The sequence below is a fragment of the Mytilus trossulus genome, chromosome 11 (genome assembly GCF_036588685.1).
Source record: "Mytilus trossulus isolate FHL-02 chromosome 11, PNRI_Mtr1.1.1.hap1, whole genome shotgun sequence".
Classification (NCBI taxonomy): domain Eukaryota; kingdom Metazoa; phylum Mollusca; class Bivalvia; order Mytilida; family Mytilidae; genus Mytilus; species Mytilus trossulus.
This window is the reverse complement of record NC_086383.1, coordinates 11,522,517-11,534,709: the sequence shown is the minus strand read 5'-3', so window position 1 is coordinate 11,534,709 and position 12,193 is coordinate 11,522,517. Positions and strand designations below refer to the sequence as shown.

The window sequence follows — 12,193 nt, the reverse complement described above, 5'->3', positions numbered from 1 at the left end:
TGCTTCTTACGCAGAAACTGATCCGACAAAGTTATGAGGAGGACAGATTAAAATTGAAACTCCGTAAATTTTATGGATACCATCACGAGTTGGTGGATCCATACGATCTGTCTTTGACCAAACTAGCTAAGGAATATTTACCACATGCCGTCATTATGTCGACTAATCTTTTAATTAGCAAACGTGACTTATTCCCGATTGTGACTGTTTTGCTGAGTGTGAATTCGCATTACTATAAGACGTGTTACGGTACTTGTCTATCCCAAATTCATGTATATAGTTTAAATGTTTATTGTTATATCTTGTAATTCTCATCGAATTTTATCAAATGTGTTAACGTCTTTGCTATTTTATTTATGTGTTATGGAAGGACAAATAATCACCGCCTTCATTTATTAGTTTTGATTTTGTTCAACGTAATCTGTACGATAATGTACGTTTGAAGTTGGATTCATAACAAACTGGACATATATATTATAGTTAACTGCTATTAATAAGTATTGCAATATGCATTGTGTTTACATTTAATATCAGTATTTAGTTTATTTAGTATTATAAACTTAAATCAATCCTAATTCTATCCTACTTTTGAGATATAGTTTTTCATATGTGACGTCATTTTTGTGCTGTTTCAGAAAATTCAGAAATTCAAATGTGACGTCATTTTTGTGCCTTTTCACCACTTCGTATGTGACGTAATTTTTATGATTTATTGCGTTGAGGCCTGGAATGAGTCGGTTGTGTCTATTCTGTGTTGGTCTTTGTATTATGTATTGGAATTTTGTTTTCTGTAATTAGTTGACACTTCAGTTTCATTATGTGTATCCTTTATATTCATTTGATAAATTTACTGTTTACAATGCACTAATTGTTCTTAATAATAAGGATGTTCTTATCCCAAGCATTAAACATAGCCGTATTCACACAACCTTTTTTAACTTTTGATCTTCAGTGCTGTGCAACTTTGCACTTTTTTTCACTGTCGATCTTTTATATCTGACTTGTGAGTCTTGTGTGGTCGAGGTGCGTTTTTTGGCGTATTGAATTTTAAACCTGATGCTTTTTGTTATCTATTAATCATGTTTTTCCTTGTCTAATACATTTTTCTTTTTATTTGTTTTGTAGTCCTGTAATATAATGTTGTCATTTCAATTTTATATTTAACATTGCCTTTAAATGCGAGGTTTGGCATGCCACAACACCAGGTTCAACCCACCATTTGTTTCCTTTCAAAATGTCATGTACCAAGTCAGGAATATGGATATTCTTATGCTGTTGTTCGCTTCTGTGTGTGTTACATTTTAACGTTGCGTCGTTTGTTTTCTCTTATGTTTTAGTGTAAATTCACATTGCGATAAGTCGTGTCACGGTACTTGTCTATTCCAAATTCATGCATTTGGTTTTGATGTTATATTTGTTATTCTCGTGAGATTTTGCCTGATGCTTGGTTCGTTTTTGTGTGTGTTACATTTTAGTGTTGTTTCGTTGTTCTCCTCTTATATTTATGTTTTAGTTTGTTTCTTGTCCATGGATTTATGAGTTTTTAACATCGGTATTCTACTGTTATTGGTAATTGAAACACGCGAATTTTTTTTTACAGTTTTATCTTTTATGTATTCTTATTTATTCGCACATTGTCGTCAACATAATGGAATTGTATGCGATTTTTATGCGAGTGGGAGGTTTAACTGGCTACAAATGTATTGAAAAAAATAATAATTCTCTATACTTTGCGTTGTGTTACTTTATTCGCAATGCTATATCTCATGCCCAATACAAAGGTACACAATAACGTCATAAACATAAGACGTTAATACCAGAAACATAAAGATAAATATTTTCACTATATTCATAACAACAAAACCAGGTTTAATACACCATTTCCTCATGAAAAAATGCATGGACCAAGTCAGGAATGTGACAGTTGTTATTCATTCGTGTGAAGTTTTGAGCCTTTTGAGACTTTTTGTTTTGAAATTTCCTCGGAGTTCGGGTCTTTTGTTATTTTACAATTTAAGCTTCCGACATGATTTCTATTATATTCTCCATTGAGTTCATCCAGTTTTCAAATGTGTCTTCAATTATTATCTTGTATGACACGTAATGTTTTTTGAAGAGGAATCTGCATTTATCTTACCTTGAATACTTGTCATACTTAACAATTATAAAGATTATGAACATTATGTTTTGAAAACAAAACTTTTCGACAAAAAAGATGATTTCAGCTTTCTAATTGTGAACTTTCCATTTCTTAGTAGCAACATTTTAGCAGCACATGCATACGGGGTAAACATCTCTCAATTGATACGATATTCCCGTGCTTGCATTTCTTATCATGATTTTCTTAATAGAGGGTTGCTGCTCACAAGGAAGCTATTAAACAAAGAGTTCCAAATGATGAAATTGAAATCATCCCTTCGTAAATTTTACGGACGCCTTCACAATTTGGTTCACCGTTATGGAATAACCGTTTCACAAATGATATCGGATATGTTCCTTACGTCGTAACAACAACCCCCTTCCCTTTTATGAATGTGACCTACCGAATTAGACTATTTACCAGATTTGTTATAACATGAATAACACGAGGGGGTTCCACATGTGGAACAGGATCTGCTTACCCTTCCGGAGACCTGTTTTTTTAGTTTTTGGTGGGGTTCGTATTACTTATTCTTTAGTTTTCTATATTGTGTCATGTGTACTTTTGTTTGTCTGTTTGTCTTTTTTAGTCATGGCGTTGTCAGTTTATTTTCTGTAAATGAGTTTGACTGTCACTCTGGTATTTTCGTCCCTCTTTTAAACGTTGTTTCTTTTGGGTTAAATAAAATCATCTTTCCCTGAAAATTGAGAACGAATGTATTGGTAATTCAAAATACTGGACTGCTAAGGATATTATTGCATTGGTCTATTAAGTTTAGTATTATGACTTCTATACCAATGTAATAATTCGGTTCTATACGAAAGAAACATGTTAATAAAATATTTAAAGATTGGATGGACATGGAATTTCAAGCGACGTAGCCGCAACTTTTTTGCACATTTTATAAAAATCCTACATCCTATTAAAGATAGGTGTGAATGTTTTACGAATGCCATTCCGAGTTGGTTCACCGTGTTGGGTATTCGTTTCATAAATGAAAACGGATCTGTTACAATTGTCGTCACTAAAACCCGTTTCCTTTCTCCAAATTTGACCTACGCAATCAGACTTATCACGGGGGGTGTACTAATATGAACAATATGACGGATGCCACATGTTGAACAAATTTCGCTTACCCTTCCGAAGCACCTGAGATAACTACCAAGTTTTATTGGGGTTTGTGTTACTCAGTCATTGGTTTTCTATTTTGTGTTCGTTGTACTCTTGTTTCGACTTTTTTAAAGCCACATTTGGCTTTGTTTGTTCACTATCGACTATTGAGTTTGAATTCATTAATACGAAAAATGCACACCATAATGAAAAATCTTGAGATATAAAGTAAAATAATTAATGAATGCATATAACAAATGCGCACATTTTAATATCTGTTTTACCTTTAACAACATTCTTTATTATAAATAATAAAATACAAATGTCTAAATCATTAACGAAATGTACAGCATATAATGAATAACTCAGCATATTAACACCTTACACACGTTAAAAATTCCAATATCAAGACTTATATGCCGTTCTAGGACTTAATCATAGTTTGCATACAATAAAATGACGTTTTATCATATACTTATAGAAAATAGTGGTATACGTGTACCCCTTGATACAACTAATTTGTACATATGTTTATTCATTAAATTTGAAGAATTGCTTTAGCCGTGTGATATGACTTTTGTTATCAACTGCTTCCGGTTTATTTCAACTGCTTCCGTTTTATATCAGATGCTTCCGGTTATTGTCGCATGCATTTCTGTAACGTATGACATTTTGACGTTAGTCCGTAAATTCCGGAAAAATACACCTCAATGGTTTTTGTGTAAAACAAAACAAAGTTGAATAAAAAAAATATTGGGAAGCAGAAAAATATATTATTAAAAAATGTAAAACAAATATTACCAAAAATGCATTTTTTTCAAAGTTTTAAAAATATTTTTTGTCTGCATGTCTCCTGCCGGAGTATATGATAAAAAACAACATAACATGACTTTTTTTTTTTTATATCAGACACCTTATCCATGTTATCAGCCAATAATCAAAATCATCCCTCGTGCCTGTTGGTTCTCGGGCTGATATCCTGAACTAGGGTTGGTAAGGGATCTGATAGAAAAAATGCCATGTTATAATCTATATATATCGCCTTGCATACAATTTTCAAAATTGCATTATATTGCCTTGCATACAATGATATGACATCCTCTCGCCGTGCATACAATATGACATCATATTATTAATTCGTATATTTTAACAAATTTGATTCGTTTAGTGATAGTCACATGTTAAACTATATTTTCGAAGGTAGAGAGAAAACGGCGGATAGCAAAAAGCATATTGACCGGCAAAAAGCATATCGCACGGTTATTTTTAGAATATCTTAAAACCGATATACTTTGTGACGTCATGTAATGAATTTCAGGATATTGTTTTAAAACGTTTTGAAACACACGATATTTGAAAAAATAAATCTTCAAATACATAAAAAAAAAAGTAAATGAAATAACAACTAATAAGTTTTTATTTTCTACGAGACAATGTAATATCTATAAAATTCCAACAAACCTAAATGACGATTTGGATACAAATATGGTCGGAAATTAATAATATAACAAATATAGCTTTTGTATGAGGTCAATACAGGATATATCGACCCAAAGAAGTATATCGACCTCGGACTTCGTCCTCAGTCAATATACTTCTTTCAGGTCAATATGTATAGATTATTACATGGCATTTTTCATATCAAACCCTTTATCGGCCCAAGGTTGTGATATCAGCCCAAGAGCCGCAGGCTCGAGGGCTGATATCATGAACGAGGGCCGATAAAGGGTCTGATATGAAAAATGACATGTAATTATCTTTTTATCATATACTTCAGCAGAAGATATTCAGACAAGAACTATATATTAAAATTTACTTTTGTTTGTCTTTGCACTTTCATAAAATATTTACAGACAACCAAAACAAATTCTTTACTTTAATTGTTTTATTGATATATCAAGAATTTTATTTGTTTTGTCATGTTTTTCAATAATATTGTCACCTCATTTTAATATGTCTTTCAAAACAGGTTCAACTTAATTCATTTTTGTTTGTCAACTATTTTGGGAAAAGTCTTATCACTTGCCGTTTTCCGCGTTCTGTTGTCGTTTTAAATCAAATTTCCGGAATTGCACGAAGTTGCATGTGATAAACGTCACGGAAATTAACGGAAAGGCATGTGATAAAATTCCGGAAGTAGTTAATAAAGGTACCTTTATCAGCCCGCTGTGGAAATTCTTAGGAGTCTGGTTAATAAACCTAGTAATTCTTTCATAGCCTTTTGATATTTTCACATGTTATTGAACTGTAAAATTTTAGTAATATTTTATACAAGTATATGATAAATCCTCATCCTTTTATCATATACTTAGACTAAATAACATATAATTTTTACTGTATGATAATACCATTAAATTAACGTAAATTCTATATTTTTCGAATTGGTCCTTAGCGGGCTGATATGAAAAGTTTATCACATGCTTCGATTGTTATCACATGCCTTTCCGTAACGTTATCACATGTCATTCCGGTGATACTCGGCAAATTCCGGAAAATACACCTCAATGCTACGTTTTCAGTGAAAACCATTACAAAGCAGTGTACAAAACAATAATTTGTGATACTGGAAAGTATATTTTGTGAAATAATATAAAAAAAACACCAAAAAAAACCCCAAAAAAACCCAAACAAATTATTAAATAAATGCATTGTTTAAAAGTTTAACATAATTAAGAAAGTTACTTTAAAAAGTTGTCAAACAGTCTTCATTATATGTATTGATAATTTTTGTTTGTTTTTGTCGATTCGTCCATATTAAAATGTGTTTCTTCTCTGTTGAGGCAAATGATTTTCATATCGAATGTACTAAATGTGGGGTCCGACGTCCGTGAACTTTTCAATCAATGAACTTCTATTACAGAACCACGTAAAAGGATCAATATACGAATCAGTTATTTTTCTCCATTGTTGAAGCATATGATAAAAAGATCATAACATGTCATTTTTCATATCGCATGTATTATCAGCCCTCGTTCAATATCGAGTCATGCGGCTATTGTGCTGATATTGAACCTAGGGCTGATAATACATGCGATATGAAAAATGCCATGTAATAATCTGATAGTATCGACCTCACACAAAGGCTATATTTGTATAATCTCGCCTTTTATACAATGATATGGCATTATCTAGCCTTTTATACAATAATATGACATTATCTCGCCTTTTATACAATGATATGACATTACCTCGCCTTTTATACAATGATATGACATTACCTCGCCTTTTATACAATAATATGACATTATCTCGCCTTTTATACAATGATATGATATTACCTAGCCTTTTATACAATGATATGACATTACCTCGCCTTTTATACAATAATATGACATTATCTCGCCTTTTATACAATGATATGACATTATCTCGCCTTTTATACAATAATATGACATTATCTCGCCTTTTATACAATGATATGACATTATCTAGCCTTTTATACAATGATATGACATTATCTCGCCTTTTATACAATGATATGACATTATCTCGCCTTTTATACAATGATATGACATTATCTCTCCTTTTATACCATAATATGACATTATCTCGCCTTTTATACAATGATATGGAATTATCTAGCTTTTTATACAATGATATGATATTATCTAGCCTTTTATACAATGCTATGGCATTATCTCGCCTTTTATACAATGCTATGACATTATCTTGCCTTTTATACAATGAGATGACATTATCTCGCCTTTTATACAATGAGATGACATTATCTCGCCTTTCATACAATGATATGACATTACCTCGCCTTTTATACAATGATATGACATTATCTAGCCTTTTATACAATGATATGGAACTATCTAGTTTTTTATACAATGCTATGATATTATCTAGCCTTTTATACAATGATATGGAATTATCTCGCCTTTTATACAATGATATGACATTATCTCGCCTTTTATACAATGAGATGACATTATCTCGCCTTTCATACAATGATATGACATTATCTCGCCTTTTATACAATGGTATGGCATTATCTAGCTTTTTATACAATGATATGGAATTATCTCGCCTTTTATAGCATTATTTCGCCTTTCATACAATGATATGACATTACCTCGCCTTTCATACAGTGATATGGAATTGTCTCGACTTTCATATCAGGATATGACTTAACCAAGCTTTGCAATTTTATATTTCTACTTTTTTTCTTTTTTTTAATTTAACATAAACCTGAAGGTTGAGGCTTAAGGCGGATGAATATAACTCTTTTACAACACAAGGGAAAAAAAAACAATCACGCTGTTCTATTTACAAAACATGAGATACGTTATTTCTTGTCATTGTTCATACAGTTTTACATTACAAAACATAGCATATCATGACATTGTTTAAATCCTTCGAATACATTAGTATTGCTAAAGAGAATCGGGCTAAATGTAGTTTCATTCGTTGACTTATTTCATAGAAATGACGTTTATACAAATATATCTTTGATCTAAGCGTTTCCATTAGTTTCTCACCCATCGCCAAGCTAGGATGAATACAATGCCCGAAAAAAATCCTCCGATTCCACCTACAATACACAGTCCAAATGAGTAGTGGAACTTTGAAGAATCCAGCGTTATGCTTCCATTAGACTCTGTTGCAAATACTATTGTTCCGATCAAGGCAAGTCCTCCTGAATGAAAATAACATATTTGTTAAACGGACTAATTACACTGATTTCCAAGTTATAATTACCCTCAGGCTGTATTTATTATGACTGAAAATGCAAATACCAAGTTGTAAATGTTTATATAATGGGCGACCTCCTGTTGTTCTCAACTTCAATATATGGCTTACTTCTCAATTAGTGTCAGTCATATAAATTTTGATTTAATTTGAAAGAAACTAATATGAAGCACATGCTACAGGGTCAAATTTAGAGGTTTGTGAGTGCTTTCAAAAAGCAGGAATACCTTACGAAAAAGACATCTACTTCATAATAATCGCAACTTGCAGGCGACCACGGTCCTTTTTTGGAAGTATTTCACAACATACATTGTGAGAGGCATGCGATATCCTAAGCTTTATTGTGTCACGGCATAACAAACTCTCTATTTTTCTGGTTATCAACTAACATCAACAGTATAAGACAATTATTCAAGCGTTAATTCCTCAACCATTATAAATATTTTCAATAATATTACACTCAAGATGTATTAACAAATACTTAATTCAAAACAAGAATCGAATCATCATTGTTTACCATTCTGTCATTAATCCAAACGTAAAGAATTTGAAGTTCAATTGTAATTTTGGCACGTCGTTTCGAGTATGTTAAACAAGTATATAGTATGTACGAAACAAGTAGGTATACCAAAGTTAACAAAACTTGGATGAATACAATTATAGGCAAACGTACGGCCTTCAACCATGAGAAAAACCCATACCGCATAGTCCGCTATAAAAAGCCCCGACATGAAAAATATGAAACTTTCAATTGAGAAAACCAACGGCTTAATTTATAAGAAAAAAATCTAAGATTTATATGAATATGACGGACAACAACCAACGACAACCACTGAACCAGAGGCTCCCGACTTGGGACAGGCACACACAGAACGTGGCGGGATTAAACATGTCTGTTTGTTTTGCTCTCACATCATTGTCAATATCATGAAATTCTATGCGATTCTCATACATTTTAGCGGTTAAGCTAGCTATAAAACCAGGTTTAATCCACGGGTGCCACAGGAAACCAGGTTTAATCGACGGGTGCCACATGTGGAGCAGGATCTGCTTACCCTTCCGGAGCACCTGAGATCACCCCCAGTTTTTGGTGGGGTTTGTGTTGTTTATTCTTTAGTTTTCTATGTTGTGTCATGTGTACTGTTGTTTTTCTGTTTGTCTTTTTCATTTTTAGCCACGGCGTTGTCAGTTTGTTTTAGATTTATGAGTTTGACTATCCCTTTGGTATCTTTCGTCCCTCTTTTAATCCAACATTTTCTACATAGGAAAATGCCTGTAGCAAGTCATAAATTAGGCAGTTGTTTTCCATTCGTTTGACGTGTTTGAGTTTTTAATTTTGCCATTTGACAAGGGACTTTCTGTTTTGATTTTCCTTTGATACTTTTGTTATTGAACTTTTTTCATAATGAATTTCACATTGATATTATTGTCAATTAAGTTATTAATATTTACCTGCAATAAAATTAAGTAAGCCAATAACAACAAACATTATTCCTTTTTCCTTGAGTACAAACATCTTTAGGAAAGCACATACCAAAGCTGCAAAAAAGGCTACCAGTGCAAAACATTCCAGAACTCCTGCAGCTGCGAGTTGGGCGTCCCGTACTGGTGCATCTGCAATAATATTATAAAAATCAGGTAAAAAAATATGTGTGTTAGGATATCTTCCGATAAAAAACACGGGAATGTAGGCAGACAGTTTTTCTTAGTATACTTCGTTTGTACCTTTATATATGACGATAATTTGCAATTTTGTTAATTTTCTACATGAAAGAGCCAAATTAAACTTGAATACGCATACTGAGGCATTTACAAGTTGGACGGTAAATAAACCCTATGCACAAGCATTACTTGTATCCTTGTCTAAAATCCAATCGTCTGATAGTCTTATTCTCCTTAATATTCAACAACCTCAAATATACAATGATCCGTCGAAATAAAGGCAAACAATTTTATGTCATCACTGAACCTAGTAAGGCTGTTTTGGCTATTAACACGCTTAATGTTATTGTAGTGATTACATCATCCCAACTACATTAAATTACAATAATAAGGTTAGCATGATCGTATGATGTAATGCATTTTATTTTGTTTGATAAAATATCGGTCACTGAAAGGACGACATTTATTAAAACATTTGTAGCTGTGTTAATATTCAAAAACATCTACTTCACTGACAATTTCAAAGCTTGTCATTTTTATGTTATTAAATAACACGTGTCGTTTTGTGCCAATCAACTCGTTAAGCATTTTATTTCATTAAAAGAAATAGATGACACTCTGCTGATATATACGCGATGAATTATTCAAACTAAATTAGAATTGATTTATTGAAGCACATGAATTCAATTTTCAATTCTGTTAATCATTCAAAACAATGAAATACCAATTCAAGATCCAACATCACACCTTCTCCACATAATAAAGCGTACGCAAATGGGAAATGTACATTTTATCGGTAAATACTGAAATCAGTCCGATAGTCCAGAATAAAGATAATTGGTATGTTGCCATGGAGCCAACCATCTACTAGAGACTGCAGGACATTGTAAACAACTATAAGGCACTGTACGGTCCTCGACAATACATTATATTTTAATAATTTAATTTTGGACGAAACACGACTTCTGTTTTTTTGTCTTTCAGCTCATAGACATAATGTTGTCATGTGACTGTGACGTCAGTAATGTTTTTTCACGATCTGCTCCTTAAAAAAATGGAATTTAGAATAAATTATAAGGAACGACTGAAATATGTTTTTCTGTCTATTCGAAACAACCTCAAAAATGCAGTGCGCTCTTTTAAATAACGCACTACGTGGTTTCGTCAGTGTGCACCAAATTTTTGATGTTATTTCTTCATTCAATATAAAATGTCATTCCTTAAATGAATAAAATGAAGACATTGTTACAAATGAAAATCACATTTTATTATCTTACTACCGCGTTCAATGTATAACCTTCAGAATAAAATGCTTTGCATACACAATAAGTTTACAGGGATCTATATAAATCTACTGAATTTTTAAACAATATCACTGAAGAAAACAGGATGTGATATTGGTGTTGGAAGATTAATACGGGAACAGGCAAACTTTCAAATAAAAAAATTTCATCTATGAAATAATCGATAATTCGTTAAAAATATACCCCTTATATGCCTTGAATAATATTCATCTGGTTTGCTTTCAATTTTTATGAAGATAACACTAGGTTATTAATGATTATGATAAGCAAAATGAGAACAATTAGTTCGATACATTATTTGAAAGTGCCCTTTGTCATCAAGCGAATGATTAATGATTTAAATTACTGACAATATCATTGTGCAATAAGATGCATATAATACATGACATATTTACCTGTTGTGATATCACGTATAACCGCACATTACCTTTTTTTTATAAAAAACAACAACATACTTAACGGTTTATTGAACCCTGCGTTTTAGGTTCATAAGAGCATATTTGTATAGGTTAAGTCTATCTAAAAGAATAGTTTACTACAATATTGAAATTAAATATTAAATAATAATGTTCATCACACTGTCATTTTTACTTGCTTTTTCTCAGCAAAGAATTCAAAATTGAAATTTTGAAGTCTATGTATCTGTGATTTAGGGAAAGATGAATTCTGTCAGGAACATAAAGAAATACCTGTAAAGTATTTACACACTTCTACTCCATTTAATTGAATACATGATTTCCATAATCCCATATGAACAACATCTCCAATTTTATACCAATATGTTGTTGAAAATCCTATTATATGCAAAATGAATGATACAGTGGTAATAATACTTCCCCCAATAATCATCGGTGGAATAGTAGCTAAGGTATCCGCCATCATAAAATACTAGTCGTCTGTAGTGCTTAAACTCGATAATGTCTAAAGTTAACACGTAGTATGTGGTTTAATAGAATTCGGTTCGCAAATGTATAAATGAATTTTCTAATTTTAAATCTATTCTTTTATAGTAAGTATTTGACGTATGACTAGTAGTGGTTTGGATACGCACACGGATACAAGTGAAACCTTCCTAAAAAGGCACTGAGTGCTTTGTAAAATTATAAATTACGTCAAATTTTGTTTTTGTGTTTTTGCGATTTTTTAGTTAAAACTTAAGTTTTTTTTTATTATTCAATACGTATTTACTGTGGATATATTAGTCTTAGTGGAAAAACCGATTTTTGTAAATTTCATAGGTTAAGGTGAACTACGAATTGAGAAATGTTCAACGAAGTCTAAA

At 31.9% G+C, this 12,193-nt stretch overlaps 1 protein-coding gene across 1 annotated transcript; it reads right to left on the bottom strand.

Annotated features, from left to right (window-relative positions):
• Nucleotides 1–7,497: 7,497 nt before the first annotated feature.
• Nucleotides 7,498–11,862, bottom strand: LOC134690727 (uncharacterized). Its single transcript, XM_063550762.1, has 3 exons — nucleotides 11,601–11,862; nucleotides 9,398–9,559; nucleotides 7,498–7,892 (listed from the first exon to the last, which is right to left on the bottom strand). Exons 1-3 carry the CDS (start codon nucleotides 11,791–11,793, stop codon nucleotides 7,723–7,725), a joined length of 525 nt encoding a protein of 174 aa, XP_063406832.1. The 5' UTR covers nucleotides 11,794–11,862; the 3' UTR covers nucleotides 7,498–7,722.
• Between the last annotated feature and the right edge of the window lie 331 nt (nucleotides 11,863–12,193).